General features: G+C 51.7%; 2 protein-coding genes across 2 annotated transcripts in view; one reads left to right on the forward strand and one right to left on the reverse strand.

Annotated features, from left to right (window-relative positions):
* C14H2orf92 (chromosome 14 C2orf92 homolog) overlaps positions 1-4,267 on the reverse strand; it is a gene marked incomplete at its 5' end in the record, with an annotated part of 33,830 nt that extends 29,563 nt beyond the window's left edge. The window contains 2 exons of the mRNA XM_067704241.1: positions 219-302; positions 4,237-4,267. Of these exons, the coding sequence (XP_067560342.1) occupies positions 219-302; positions 4,237-4,267 (115 nt within the window). The remainder of the gene's footprint in view (positions 1-218; positions 303-4,236) is intronic.
* A 948-nt stretch (positions 4,268-5,215) lies between these two features.
* Positions 5,216-13,144, forward strand: ACTR1B (actin related protein 1B). The gene is made up of 11 exons (XM_067704238.1): positions 5,216-5,379; positions 7,240-7,304; positions 8,521-8,596; positions 8,924-9,049; positions 9,393-9,517; positions 9,760-9,976; positions 10,098-10,190; positions 10,287-10,461; positions 11,535-11,596; positions 11,849-11,889; positions 12,083-13,144. The coding sequence occupies exons 1-11, from the start codon at positions 5,332-5,334 to the stop codon at positions 12,183-12,185; spliced, it is 1,131 nt and encodes a 376-aa protein (XP_067560339.1). The 5' UTR covers positions 5,216-5,331; the 3' UTR covers positions 12,186-13,144.
* Positions 13,145-15,902: the final 2,758 nt, after the last annotated feature.

Genomic DNA, 15,902 nt, shown 5'->3' on the forward strand with positions numbered 1-15,902 from the left:
TGGACCCCTGCTTGAGGAGCAGAATCCTTTCCAACTGTTTATCTTCTATGTTTTTCTTAATTTCTTGAGACTCTGACACTTAGAGAACCCGTTCTAGCCTCAAAGCAAAGCACTTTCCTTCCCATCAGAGTAGCAGGAAAGGTTATCTGGGAGACCACCACGGACACGCATGAGACTCTTCATACAGCCTGACAGTTTCACGTGAGGAGATTACTTACCAAATAGTTTAACCAAATGTTCTTCTCGCTTATTTGAACTCAATGCAAAGTTGGCATCTCTCAAGCTCTTTTGTTGAGGATAACCTATGGGAAAGTAAACTTTAGCTGTGAGCCAATCTTTCACTGGATCTGCATGTAATTCTTTTTAAATCGATACACTCATGCATGGTATTTGAGAGAAACATCCTGCAGTTGGCCTGCTCTAGGGGAAATAGCACTGGACTTGGGTTCCAGTACACATTTTTTTTTTTTGCGGTACGCAGGCCTCTCATTGTTGTGGCCTCTCCCGCTGCGGAGCACAGGCTCCGGACGCACAGGCCCAGCGGCCACGGCCCACGGGCCCAGCCGCTCCACGGCACGCAGGATCCTCCCAGACCGGGGCACGAACCCGCGTCCCCTGCATCAGCAGGCGGACTCTCAACCACTGCGCCACCAGGGATGCCCCAATTGCTTTTCTTTTAAAAAGAAATCAGCTCCATATTAAAGGAATTGAATTTTTGGATAAAAACCTTCCCACAAAGAAAACTCAAAGCCCAGATGGCTTCACTTGTTAACTCTATCAATAAGGAAGAAACATCATCACTTCTACACAAACTCTTCTGAAAAACTGAAATTGAGAGAGTACTTTCCAATTCATTCTAATGAGACGAGCATTATCCTGATAACAAGCCAAACAAAGATATTACAGGAAAAGAAAAGTAGAGGCCAGTATCCTTCATAAACATAGATGTAAGAATTCTTAACAAACTTTTAGCAAATTGAATCCAACAATATTTTTTAAACGATAATATATCATAACTAAATGACATTTATTCCAGGAATGTAAAACTGATTGAACATTCAAAAATAAATCAGTGTAATTCATCATGTTAATACAAAAATCATATGCTCATCACAACAGATGATCAGAAAAAGCATTTGACAAAATCAAACATCCATTCAGGATAAAACTCCCATTAACTAGAGAACAAAGGGAATTTTCTCAATTTGATATAGAGTAGTTATACTCTTTATCAGGGGATTCCCTGCTGGCGCAGTGGTTAAGAATCTGCCTGCCAATGCAAGGGACACAGGTTCGAGCCCTGGCCCAGGAAGATCCCACATGCCATGAAGCAACTAAGCCCATGCGCCACAACTACTGAGCCTGAGCTCTAGAGCCCGCAAGCCACAACTACTGAGCCCACGTGCCACAACTACTGAAGCCCACGCGCCTAGAGCCCGTGCTCCACAGCAAGAGAAGCCATGAGAATGAGAAGCCCACGCACCGCAACAAAGAGTAACCCCTGCTCACCTCAACTAGAGAAAGCCCACACACAGCAATGAAGACCCAACACAGCCAAAAATAAATAAATAAATAAATTTATTTTTTTTTAGGTAATATATATCGGGAAATCCCTGGTGGTCCAATGGTTAGGACTCTGCACTTCCACTGCAGGGGGCACAGGTTCCATCCCTGGTTGAGGAACAAAGATCCCACAAGCTGCCCAGCGCAGCCAAAAAAAACAAAGGGATATATCATAAAGACAGACCTACAGACCAATGGACTAGAATAGACAGCCCAGAAATAAGCCCCCACATATATGGTCAAGGGATTTTTGTCAAGGATGTTGAAACCTTTCAGCAGGGAAAGGTAAATCCTTTCAACAAATGGTGCTGGGAAAACTGGACATCCACGTGCAAAAGAATGAAATTGGACTCTTACCTAACCTCATATATAAAAATTAACTCAAATGGGTCAAAGACTTAAATATAAGAGCTAAAACTACAAAACTCTTAGAATAAAACATAGGGCAAAGCTTCAGGACATTGAATTTGGCGATGATATCTCAGATACGACACCAAAGGCACAGGCAACAAAAGAAAAAAATAGGGAAATTAGATTTCATGAAAATTTTTAACTTTTGTGTATCAAAAGACATTATTAACAGAGTAAAAAGGCAACCCATAGAAAATATTTGCAAACCACATATTTGATAAGGGATTAATATCCAAAATATAGACAACTCCTAAAACTCACCAAAAAACCCAATTCAAGGGCTTCCCTGGTGGCGCAGTGGTTGAGAGTCTGCCTGCCGATGCAGGGGACACGGGTTCGTGCCGCGGTCCGGGAAGATCCCACATGCCGTGGAGCGGCTGGGCTCGTGAGCCATGGCCGCTGAGCCTGCGCGTCCGGAGCCTGTGCTCCGCAACGGGAGAGGCCACAACAGTGAGAGGCCCGCATACCGCAAAAAAATAAATAAAAATAAACTCAGGACTTAATTGCCACTAAAAAAAAAAAAACCCATTCAAAAATGGGTAAAAGGGACTTCCCTGGTGGCGCAGTGGTTAAGAATCCGCCTGCTAACGCAGGGGACACAGGTTCGACCCCTGGTCCGGGAAGATCCCACATGCCACAGAGCAACTAAGCCCGTGCGCCACAACTACTGAGCCGGCGCTCTAGAGCCCGTGAGCCACAACTACTGAAGCCCGTGCACCTAAATCCCGTGCTCCTCAACAAGAGAAACCACGGCAATCAGAAGCCCGCGCACCACAATAAAGAGCAGCCTCTACTCACCGCAACTAGAGAAAGCCCGCACGCAGCAACGAAGACCCAACACAGCCAAAAAAAAAAAAAAAAAAAGTGGTAAAGGACTTGAATAGACATTTACCCAAAGAAGATATACAAATAGCCAATAAGCAAATGAAAAGATACGCAACATCATGAATCATTAGAGAAATGCAAATCAAACCTATGATGAGCTACCACCACATACCAATTAGGATGGCTACAATCCAAAACAAAAACAAAAACAGAAACTAACCAGCGTGGTGAGGCTGTGGAGAAACTGGAACCCTTGTGCACTGTTGTTGGGAATGAAAAATGATGCACCCACTATGGAAAACAGTATGGCTGTTCTTCAAACAATCAAAAATAGAATTATAATATGATCCAGCAATCCCATATCTGGTTATATATCCCAGAGAACTTAAAGCGAAGTCTCAAAGAGGTATTTATACACCAATGTTCACAGCAGTGTTATTTACAATAGCTAAAATGTGGAAGCAACCCAAGAATTCATCAATAGATGAATGGATAAGCAAAATGTGGTATATACATACAATGGAATGTAATTCAGCTGTAAAAAGAAAGGAAATTCTGTCACATGGGGAATGGGGAGTTACTGTTTAATGAGTATAGAGTTTCAGTTTTATAAGGTGAAAAAACTTCTGGAGATGGATGGTGGTAACGGTTGCACAACATTATGAATGTATTTAATACCACTGAACTGTACACTTAAAAATGGGTTAAGAAAACGAATCTAAAAAAGAGTGGATATACATATGACCCAGCAATCCCACTACTGGGCATATACCCGGAGAAAACCATAATTCAAAAAGACACATGCACCCCAATGTTCATAGCAGCACTATTTACAATAGCCAGGACATGGAAGCAACGTAAGTGTCCGTCAACAGAGGAATGGATAAAGAAGATGTGGTACATATATAGAATGGAATATTATTCAGCCATTAAAAGGAACAAAATTGGGTCATTTGTAGAGATGTGGATGGACCTAGAGAGTGTCATACAGAGTGAAGTCAGACAGAAAAACAAATATCGTATATTAACACATATATGTGGAATCTAGAAAAAATGGTATAGATGATCTTATTTGCAAAGCAGAGAGACACAGAACAAGTTAAAAACACCAAAATTTAAAAGTTTACATTGTAAAAAGAATTTGCCCTTCATTTCCCCGCATTTACGGTGGCCCCTTTCCCATATTAAAGTCTTGAAGGTGCCTCATACACTCTTCAGAGCCATTCACACATAGAACATTCTGGATACTGTGACTGGCTTTCTTTGCTTTGACTTAGCCATATGTCCTGATGTATTTCATATCAGATTATATATAACTCCTTCATTATCTTAAACAATTGCACGTTGACCCATTTTATGAATGCATAGACACCAAATACAAATGAACACCTACCTATGATTCTATTTGCATAAAATTCCAAAATAGTCAAAACTAACCTGTGGTGACCGGTAGAATGCAGGATAGTGGTCACCTCGGAGGAGGAATAGGGCAGTGAACGAGACGGGTGGGAGGCTACCAGGGAGCTGGTCATGCTCTGATTCTTAAACTCAGTGATGGTTATACGGGCGTGTCCACATGCTAATAATTCACTGAAATGTACATTTATGATTTCTGCACTCTTCTGTATGATGTCGTGCTTCAGCTTTACCGAATTTAATCTCACAGTCTAGTGGGAAAGTTATACAGAGCGGCAAATAACTATGGCTCAGTTTGGTCAATGAATTCAGGACTCGGTATCTTCTTGCCCTGTTGCAGCAGTTGACCCCAAAGCGGCTGGAGGCTGACCGCAAGCTAATCCCAGCTGCTGCCAGCTGGATAACCTTGGGCAAGTTACACACGCGTGAGCCTCCTCGGTTCCCAAATCTGTAAAATGGGAATAATAATACCTCATACAGTTATTGCAAGGGTGTAATATAGTAATCTATGTAAAGTGGGTAGGAGTGCTCCGCAAGCACGTAGCAGGTGTTCCATTCACTCCAGCTACCGTTACCACGAAACTGTCATTTTTACAAGGAAAAGGATCCTCCTCAGTGCTCAATAAAGAAATGCTTTGGGGGAAATATCCACCGCCGGTCTCCTCGGGGACGGCGAGCTCACGAAGAAGCGTGGTCGGAGGTGCTGAAGCTCGGGAAAGCAGTCTCCCTGGACAGGCGACCTAGCAGCCCACCACTCGCTGACCGCCTCCTCCTTAAGCGCGGGGCAATGACGTCACCCCCACACGGTGCAGCCTACCTTGGAAGCTCCCCAGCGATTCCTCCGGGCCGTCTCCATTGGCTGGCCAGGACAGGCGGCCCCGCCCCTTTGCCCGCCGCGGGACCCGGGGGCCCGCCGTCAATCTGCCCAGGTGGGAGCGGTGATTGGCCGCGGGGCCCGCCCCCCAGAAAACTCCGCCGGGCTTGCGTAGGCTGCGCGCTCGGGGAGGGAGGGGCGCGGTACCGCGTCAGGAGCCACCGCTGTCCCGGTCAGCACGCCAGGCCGCCGTTGGTCACTCCTGCAGCCCGCCTGCTGGGCAGGGCCGGCCCGGCCCGGCCATGGAGTCCTACGACATCATCGCCAACCAGCCCGTGGTCATCGACAACGTGAGGCTCGGCAGCCGGGGGGAGGGCGCACGCGGCAGTGCACGCGGGGACCCCCGACAGACTCGGCTGGTCCCTCTAGCTCACTGCCCGCCCGCCACCCCTGCCGGCCGTCCCCACCTGGCCCTGTAGTTGGGGCCACGGGGCCAGCCCCCCGCTGGCGCGGCGGAACCCCAGCCCGAGCCCTCCCTGAGCCGGGCGGGGAGGTCCGTAGGAGAAGGGGGTCCCATCGTTCTGGCGGCCCTTGGTCAGCATCCGGAGAGGTGGGGTGACAGTCGGGCGGCCCGGCCGAGGCACCCCGGACCTTTCTCAGTTGAGAGTGGAGTTGCTGGGCAGGTTTCGACCCCAGCCCCTTTACCCCTTCTCAGGCTGTGGCCCTGGCTGTCCTCTTGCACACTGCTGGCCCCATCTTTTGGAGAAGGTTGGCCTGGGGACCTCTACAACAGCTCTTTCCAAGTGCTGCACCCCAGGCAGCACCACCAGAGTGGGCAGGCCGTACTGCGCCCTTTTCCTGGGACTGGGGAAAATGCAAGTTAAGCTCTGCCCACCACATAGCCGCCGCCACCTGGCTGACCACTTGGCTACTTTGACCCTCTCCTTAAGTGCTCCCCGAGCCAAGCAGAAGTTCCACAGCCGGCAGGGCAGTGGAGAGAATTCAGGACTACTCTTCCCAGGACCCTTAGCAGTTTGGGAACATTGTTTGCAAACCTCAGAGGAAAGTTGCCTGGCTTCATTGTGGTTTGTCCTTGAGCACTGGGGCTCAGCATGTTTTCTGGTCCACGGGAAGAAAATGAAGGGCAGGGATCTGTGGATCTGCCCCTAGCTGGGTATCTGCCTCTGGTGTGTGGGCCTTGGAGTTTTTGATAATGACTCACTTCTCTTTCTGGGATCTGTCTCCCTGTAATCCCTGAACGGCTGTCTTTTTTGGAGTACCCATGTACGTGCCCTGAGTCACAGCAGGGGATGTTTAATAAGGCTAGAGCTGGGCTTGGAGGATGCTCTCCATCAGGCTACAGGAAAGATCAGGCCAGTTCCTTACTTGGCGGGCTAATCAACAAGTTAATGAGTTTAGAGGGCAACCTGTTTGGTTCCTCTGGGCTTCCAGCCCCTCCTGTGTAACTTGGGGATGTTTATTTCTGCTTTGCGGACCCCAAGGGTTGTGATGGAGATCTATGGGAAGAGGGGTTGAGATGCTCATTCCTGCAGTGAGTGGGAGGTTTCTAGACGCCAGGTTCCCTTTAAGATATTCTAAGTCCAGCTTCCGTGCTGGAGCAGTGGCAAGACCAAGCTGTCCTCCTGTAGTCTCTGGAGAAGCCACTTGAGGAGAGGTGCCAGTTGTCCCAGTGAACCCAGTGATCTTCCCCAGCGGGTCCTGTATGTGGCCCATGGTTGCTGAGGGGAGGGGGCCAGAGTGTTGCAAAAAGCTTATGGGTTGCTTCTAGCTGGGTTTTGGGAGTAGCTTGTGCAGCTCCTGCCTGGAGCTGACCTTGGAGTGTGCAGACGAGGATGTACTTCATGGTTCCTCCATCTCCACACTAGTGACATTTTGGCCTGGATAATTCTTGGTTATGTGGGGCTGTCTTGTGCCTTTTAAGATGTATTAACAGCATCCCTGGCCTCTACCTAGAAGCGAGTGGCAGCCCCCGCTCCCCAGTCTCCAGACGTTGTCAAATTTGGGGGAGGGAATGCAAAATCGCTCCCGGTTTTGAAGCACTGGTGTACTTGTAAATGGCCTTGCCCTCTTGGCAGGATCTCAGGCTGCCACCCCGGGCTGCCATGGTGGGGCAGCAGCCCTCCCCATGGCAAGGCACTGCCTTCATCTGGAGGTGAATGTTGGGAGCTAAACATTGACTTTCTTTGCAGGGTTCGGGGGTGATCAAGGCTGGCTTTGCAGGAGACCAGATTCCCAAATACTGTTTCCCAAACTAGTAAGTGTTGCTCAGGCAGCATCCCTAACCCTTCGGTTTGCTTCCGTAGAGAACGTGGGTCCTGTGTCACAGCTCTCTTTGAGGCCAACTCTTGTCCCCACCTGTAGGGAAAACTCCAGATTTGTGAAGCTGTTGCTCTTAAGGGCGCTGGAAGGAGAAGACCTGTGCTCTGGGCTTCCCCCTCCTCTTTGGAGGCTGATTTTGGTCCCTCCTTTAGCCAGGAAGGAGGAGAAGCCACCAGCATTCCCCTCGGGACAGGGTGTGGTAGCAGCAGCAAGAATAAAAGAGAGACATCTCCAGGAGAGAGACCTAGACTCAGAGGAAAAAGTGGGGAGTTAATGCCACCCCTTCCTCCCGGGAAATGTTTTCTTCAGGGCCCATTTAGTTTCAGACTCTAGAAAATATTTTGTTCAGTCAAGGAGGGTCTTTGCCTGAATGGTGCCAGTGGTGGCAGAGGTAAGGGGGAGGTGAAACCTGGAGAAAGCCTGGAGTGCTTCTCCGGCCACTGTAGCCCATCGGGAAGTTTTCCCTTGGCCGTGTCTCATCTCAAATACTGGAGGTTTTAGGGTTTAGTGGCCCAAGCCGGGGTGGGGGAGTCCTAAGGCCCCTGAAATGGCTGGCTATATCAAGACAGAGCCAGCCTAAAGCATCCAGTGGGGCCTCAGCTTTCCTTTTGAACTCACGTTGAATGTAATTAAAGGTTCCTCTTGATGTGCAGGGAACCTGGGTCAGATTTTGTAATGGTAGCCCGTCCACTCTGCCAAGAATTGCATCTCTGTTCTGGAAGCCCTGGCAGTGGGAAGGGGCAGGAATGACTGAGTGAGAGAGGGGTGTACACGGGAGCCACAGCCCAGTTTCCTGGGGCCACCCCGCCTTGGTCTGCCCTCCTGAAATCGAGAGCGTGGGCTGAGTCATCGTGGCTACAGAAGCTGACCCTCTGCCAGGGCTGACATTACAGAGCTCTCAGCCGTTTCTGGGAGGGCTGGTGGGAAATGGAAGTGACACCTCGTCTTCTGACCCTGAGTCTTCTGTCCTGCCAAGCCCTGCTCTGTAGTCCCGTGGCCCATAGGCCTAGGTTCTGACCTTTGCCCCGTGGCCACCTTCTGATGCTTTGAGTACAGTTACCCTCTTGACCATTGGAGTTGGACTTTGGTCTTCCTGGACTGGGCTCAGCTGTGCCCCCTGCCCACCTCCCTGACCTCTCCTGTCTTCGCAGTGTCGGGCGCCCCAAACACATGCGGGTGATGGCTGGAGCCCTGGAAGGGGACCTCTTCATCGGACCAAAAGCAGAGGTAATACCTGTGGAGCCTGCCTTTTTCTGGGTTTGGGGTCTTCATTGTCCCAGGAGCCTTGACTGGTGATCAGAGCTGTACCGCCAGAGAGGGCCCTGGGCGTCTGTTCTCTGAGGCCATCTGCCACCCTCTCTGGTCCTGGCCTTGGAGACTGGCTGGGCTCTGAGAGCCTGAGAAGCAGTTGGACAGATGAACCTGTGCTGGGTTCAGGACGTGTCATGGGGCATGGGGACACCCGGCGAGCGGATGAAGGGGCAGCTCCCAGGCGGGCGGGGAGCAGTTGCTGGGTGAATGTCTGGTGCCACAGCTGGCCTCCCCCCTCCGCAGGAGCACCGGGGGCTGCTGACCATCCGCTACCCCATGGAGCACGGTGTGGTGCGGGACTGGAACGACATGGAGCGCATCTGGCAGTACGTCTACTCCAAGGACCAGCTGCAGACCTTCTCCGAGGAGGTGGGGCAGCGGCCCCTGCCGCCGGGGGGCCCAGTTCTCCCTGTGGTGTCCTCTCCCTGCCCGCGGCATCCCAGTCAGGCTTCCTCTGGCTTTGTCAGGGCCTGCCACCTCTGTGTTGCGTGGGCCTGGGTCCACACAGTCCGTGGCCGCCGAGCAGAATTTCCCAGGGAGCGCTGGATCTTTGGAAGAGTAAAACTACTGGCAGATGATGGGCTTGTGCCGTCGGGAGGGATGGCAGGCCGCAGCTTCATGTGCTCACAGGGGCGGGTGGCTCTCTGGAAGGATCATTGCAGCGCCAGCACGCTGTCTTTGCACCTGCCGGCAACTCTGGCGTCTCTTGCAGCATCCTGTTCTTCTCACGGAAGCTCCGCTCAACCCATGTAAGAACCGGGAGAAGGCGGCAGAGGTGTTCTTCGAGACCTTCAACGTGCCAGCCCTGTTCATCTCCATGCAGGCCGTGCTTAGCCTGTGAGTGCTCCCTAAGCCCTGCAGCCCCTCCATCTCCGTCCTCCCTGGGGGCAGCCTCCTGCTCGGGATGACCAGGCATCTGACTTCCCTGTAGAAACAGCCCCCTGATGACCGTCCCTTTAGGGAGACCCGCGGGTCCCTTTTTCAGACCAGATGATGCACATGTCCCGGGGTCCCTTCCAGGGGTGAGGAGGTCCCCATGCCTCAGTGGCTGAGGTGAAGGGATGCTGACCTGGTGACAGGTATGCAACAGGACGCACGACGGGAGTCGTTCTGGACTCAGGGGATGGGGTCACTCACGCCGTCCCCATCTACGAGGGCTTTGCCATGCCACACTCCATCATGCGGGTGGACATCGCCGGCCGCGACGTCTCCCGCTACCTCCGGCTGCAGCTGCGCAAGGAGGGGGTTGACTTTCACACCTCGGCTGAGTTTGAGGTTGTCCGGACCATCAAAGAGGTGACGCAGGGCAGGAGGTGGGGAACGGGGCGGGGGGTGGTCGGACCCGGCGTAAGGTTGAGCCCTGGGTGCGGGTGTCCCGGTTGCCGCCTCCTGAGGGCTGTGTCCCTGCCCACTGCAGCGGGCCTGCTACCTGTCCATCAGCCCGCAGAAGGATGAGGCTCTGGAGACGGAGAAGGTGCAGTACACCTTGCCAGACGGCAGCACCCTCGACGTAAGTTGCCAGGCCAGCCCCGGGCGGGGGCAGGAGTGATGCCAGGACCTGGAGGAGGAGGAGGAGGCCTGTCTGCCTCAATCTTGTGTTCCCAAGGTGGGGCCAGCGCGCTTCCGGGCCCCCGAGCTGCTGTTCCAGCCAGACCTGATAGGGGATGAGAGTGAGGGGCTCCACGAGGTGCTGGCCTTCGCCATCCACAAGTCTGACATGGACCTTCGCCGGACGCTGTTCGCCAACATCGTGCTCTCCGGTGGCTCCACACTTTTCAAAGGTACCACAGTTGGGAGGTGGTAGTATGACTTGGAGGCCAAGGGCAGCTGGACCCTCAGACTGCATCCTGCTTCCTAGAAGCCTGGGAGATGGCCCATTTCCTGTTGGTTTTTTGGGTGCTCAGTTTTTGTTTTTTTTAAGAGAAAGATTTAAAATTAAATTTTGTTTACTTTGTAAATAGGTGATAAGTTTAACGAGGTCTAAAATGTATTAGATGAAGTCTGCCTTCTCCCATTGTCCTGGTCACCCAGTTCCCTCCCCACAGGAATTGTTAGTTTCTCAGGTAACACCTGTGCATGAATAAGCACTCCCTTTTTACACAGACCTTAGTGTAGTGAAGCTCCACGCCATGTATTTTTGACTTTGCACCACATCCAGAAGATCTTTCCTAGAGTGTAAGTTCTCTTATCTGGCCATATGGGATGGATGTGCCATTTAACCGTTAACTGCGGATGGCCTTGCGGATGGTGAAATTCTTTCTGATCTCAAAGATGCTGCAATGGTTGACCTCATACACTGTTACTTCACGTGATGAGAACATACCTAAAAGAAAAATCCTAGGACTAGAATTGCTGAGTAAGAGGGTGCGTATGTGCATTTGTTACCTGGTAGATATCACCAGAGTTTCCCTCCTGAGAGGCTGTGCCACTTTCACCCCCATCAGTTATGGACGAGAGTCCCCCGGCGCCGTCCCGACACTGTGTGTGTTTGCCCATCTGCTGGGTAGAAGTGGGAGGCGTGTTCTCCTGACTCGTCATTCGCCTTTGCCTTTGCTTCTGGCGGTTTTGGCTCCAGAGCAGCGGGGGAGGGAGAGTGTAGGGGTCGGGCAGAGCTGAGTGACTTGGGGTTCTATCTCATGCTGCCTTCCTGAGGAAGGAAGCTGGGCCCACCTGTAGGCATGCTGCTGGATCTTTTATGCCTTTGGGGTGGCTTGCCCTTACCCTTAATCCTGGCAAGAATGACAAAAACAAGCGTGGCAGCACCTGGGGCTGGGGCACCAGAGGTTGGATGCGGGGGAGCTAGTGGTAAAGGGTCGGATATGGACCCCCAGTTCAGCCAGCCTTGTGTTCACAGGCTTTGGCGACCGATTACTAAGTGAAGTAAAGAAGCTTGCCCCCAAAGACGTCAAAATCAAGGTGAGGTTATGGGGAGTCCCCATGGGGCATGGGGGTGCTGGGCAACCTGGACCCGGGGAGGAAAGAGCAAGAACCACCCTCAGATGCCCTCTGCCTTCCAGGCCCAGCCCAGCCCTGCTGCTCCCCCTGCTGCCAGCTGAGGCACTTGCTGCCTGGCCTCGGGCACTGGGAGAAAAGCCCCCCCTCCCTGAGGCTGGGACTGGGGCTTCTGTGCGGGGGTGGGGCAGTCACGTTGCCGCTTGCTCCCTCTAGATCTCAGCCCCTCAGGAACGGCTGTACTCCACGTGGATCGGGTGAGGCGGGGCTCACGGGGAGGGCTCTGGGAGGAGACCACTGTGCCCTGGACACTTCTCCCGGGTTGGCCCAGGCCAGGTGGAGGTGGGTGGGTTTCCCTCCCAGGTAAGGGAAGTGGAGCTCTGGGCGCCCAGGGAGGGCGGTTGGCTCAGCTCTCAGGTCCACAAGACTGCTCTCCCTCCCTCGTCACAGTGGCTCCATCCTGGCCTCGCTGGACACTTTTAAGAAGATGTGGGTGTCCAAAAAGGAATACGAAGAGGATGGCTCACGGGCTATTCATCGTAAAACCTTCTAGTGCCCAAGGAGGAAGGTGTAGCGTTGGGAAGATGGGAGGAAAGGGGAGCCAGAGTCCTTAACCCTTTCTGGTCCGGTTCACATACTAGGCCTCGGGGCCCCCTGCATGCCCTGAACCCCCGGCAAGTGGTGCAACAGTGCTTCCCTGCAGCCCTCCGCACACACACACGCACACACAGTAACATTAGCTGCATGGATGGGAGGCTTGAGCTGGAAGATGGGAATTGAGGGGCCCAGCTTTGGGCGGTTCTGGGTGTCCCCCTTGGCAGAACCAATTAGGCCCATGACTCTCTGCTGCCCCGAGCTCCAAGGCCAGACACCCAAATACCCCCATTTTCTCCGACAGGGCCAGAGCGCCTGGATGCCTGTATAACTAGCCTTGGGGAGTGGGGTGGAGGAGGGGGCAGCCAGCAGCTCCCTGCCGGTGTGTCACTGCTTCTCATGCCACCTCCTCTTCCTGACCCAACAGAGTAGCCCGGAGGGCCACACCTAGGCATCCCTGACCCTTTCACACTCTGTTCTCCCATCTTTCTGGATGGGTGCCTTGGTGTAGACTGAGTTCTTGTCAGTCTTCTTCCGTCCCCCATAAGGAGTCTGGACTGGAGTCCGACCCTTTGGAGCCAGAGCAGAGGATGCACTGGGTTTGGGCGGCCGCAGCGTGTTGCGTTCTCCCCTTCAAAGCACTTCAGTGACTTGCTGCTTCCTGTCCTTTACACCAGTACCTGGGACAGGAAGGGTGAATGGTCTTCATTTGTTGAAGGGAAGCCACTTAATCACAAGTCAGACCTAGCGGGGGTGAGGAGGGCACACTTCCTCCTCCCACCTCTCCCACAGAAGAGGTCTTCATTTACCTTGTGGCCAGGACCCCCATCTCCCTCTTCCACAAATGTACAATAATTTAACACAGTTGCCTGAAAAAAATTTTTTTGTAAATCATTATAGTAATAATTATGGACAAGGCCCAGTGTATGGCTCTGTTTTCTTGTGGTTCTTTGCACTGTTGTTTGCTCATCCATCCCTGAGGCCCAAAGCAGCACGGCACTGGCTGTAGCTCAGAAGCCTGAGATTTCAGTGGTTGGCGGGGCAACGTGGTACGGGAGGCCCCAGGAGGCTGGGCTGTCAACCTGGTGGCTGAATTCCCCAGCCTGTTTACACGCTTGCTGCAGTCTACCAGGAGAACAGGCTGCCTTTCTCCCCTTTATTCTTGGATGGGGTCTTGTGGCAGGCGGGGCTGGGGCTGGGTGCATCCACGCCCTCACCTGTTCTGTTTGAGCACCTCTGCTGCCCGGCTCAGATGTAGCTGAGGCCAATAGACCAACACTGATACAGGATCCAAGTTCAGCCAAGTCAGGAAGCGGGGTGATGGGAGAGATGTAGAAGGCTATATCGATGAGCTGGGCTCTGAGAGAGTAAGCTGAGCAGCGAGGAGAGGAAGGGCAGTGGACGGAGAGGGAGCAGTGAGAAGTGAGTGGAGAGTGTCTACCCTCTCCTTCCTCATCAAGTACTTACATCAAGAACACCTACAGTATGTCCAGGAGGTGCCTTGTGTTTGGAGCCAGCGGTAAACAAGACATATCTTTGCCCCTAAAAACACAGATCAGGGGAGAAAGATACACAGGGCATTTCAGTACAGAGCTGGGGGGCCAAGAGGAGGGGCATCTAAGCCAGCAGGTGGGGCAGGCGGACTTGCATGGGTGTAGGAGGGGTTAGCCAGGTAAAGAGGGGGTGTTCCTGGGAGAGATAAGAGTTCAAGGAGACGCCTGGGACCAGTGGGGCTAGAAAAAAAGGACATGGGCCCAAGCGGGGCTAAGGCGCAGGGCAGCGTGAGTGGTCTCTGGCTATAACGTGAGGTAAACCAGAGGGGTAAGTTGGGGCCAGCATGCAGGGGGCCTCGGGAGGGTTTTTAGCTGTGTCCTGAGTGACGGGCAGTCAGTCAGGGGCGCATGGTTATTATAGCTGTGTGTTGAAGGCGATGGACTTGGTGGGGCTGAGGGAGGGCCCGGAACTCAAGAGATCAGGCAGGAGGGGAGACGTCACTGAGCCAGGCCTGTCTTCAGAGAACGTTTTGTGAGGCTTTGGTCACAGCGTGCCTGTCCCCAAGGGGGAAACAGAATTTACAGAGAAACCTTTGTTTGGGGTTCTGTTTACGGTACCACTTTCTCCCAAGCACACAGGCTTAGAGCCTTGTCACTTTGCCTTCTCCCTCCTCTTACCTTCCCCACGTTCTGTCAGTTGCCAGGTTCTGTTGGTTCTGTAGCACCTTTCCCACCTGGTTTCTTTTCCACAGTAGCCACCGCCACCACCCTAGCTCATGACCACAGCTCCATCATCCCCACCCAATCCATTTGCCCTTGGATCTAAAGCCCAGATAGCCTTGGTTCTGCCACTTCCTAATCCAAAATGTCAGGCGGTTCTCCACTGCTTGGTGAAATAAAACTGAATTGATGCGAAACTGCTGGTGAAATTGCCCTCGTGAGCTATGCATTGTTGCGTTTAATTGTGGCCCTTTGGAGTCTTGTTCCTTCCCTGTGTTAGGCTTAGGCATTGTCATGCCCTGATTTGCCTGCCAGCCTCTATTCATGGTCTTCTGTCTGCTGGGAATGACTTTCCCTAATGTCTGTCAAAATCCCATCCTTTAAGGCGGAGCAACACTCTCCCTACTCCCTCTCCTGCAGGGATGGTGTGGTTACAGAGCTCTAGCCCTGCTCGGTTTCTCACTGTTGGAAAAAAGCTACAGATGAGAAGGTGATAAGGCTAGAATGAACCCTGTGGTGTTGGATGGGGATTGGGGGTAGTATGAACTCATGGCTTTTATCATACATACAGAAAGATACTGAAGTAAATGGGTTAGAATATATGTGTGTATATTTCTTAGCCCTGTCTGCTCAGAGGGCCTAGAGACAATGACACCCCAGTGGCAATAAGCACATATAGTATCCAGATCTTGGTTTCTAAATACCATTCTTCAATAAAAGGAACCAGAGGTCCTTGGAGAAATTGCAGACCTGGGGCAGAGAAAGTATAAAATGAGCCTAGCCTAGAATATCCTGTGGTACTGTAAAGGAAGAAAGTGCTCCAAAAAGAAGATGGCCTCTCTTAAGGACTCGGGAAACAACTGGCAGGAGCACCCAGTGGTCAAATTTGTACTATACTGGATTATATTTGTACTATACTGGATTATATTTGTATTATGCTGGATTATATTTGTATTATACTGGATTATATTTGTATTATACTGGGTTATATTTGTATTATACTGGATTATAAGTCATAGAATAAAATAGTCATGAGTCCAGTCTGAGATCAATCATGGGGGAGAAGGGACAGTTCTTACTTGTAGAATTCCAATTAATGAATGTAGAAGGAATAACAGAAAATCACTGTTAGGCAAACATCACAGTTATCATTGCTGCAGGCAAAAATGGATGCAAAAACCAGTAAGCAAAAAATAAGGACATTTGCGCTGTCTCAAAGTATCTCCCCATGAGGTACCTACTAATTAAAAAAGGAAAAATAGTAACCTTACAGTGGAGAAACCTAGTAGGTATCACCTTAACCAAATGATCAAAGTTTACATCCCCGGTAATCACTATCTTGACGTGATGCATTAAGAGACGGCAACGTTACCTGTGTATTCTTGGATAACCTCCACCTAACCTAACCAGGAGCAAACAGCAGGCGAACCCAAACTGAGGGCATTCTATAAATCAGTGGACCA

Source organism: Pseudorca crassidens, chromosome 14, assembly GCF_039906515.1.
Source record: "Pseudorca crassidens isolate mPseCra1 chromosome 14, mPseCra1.hap1, whole genome shotgun sequence".
Taxonomy (NCBI): Eukaryota; Metazoa; Chordata; class Mammalia; order Artiodactyla; family Delphinidae; genus Pseudorca; species Pseudorca crassidens.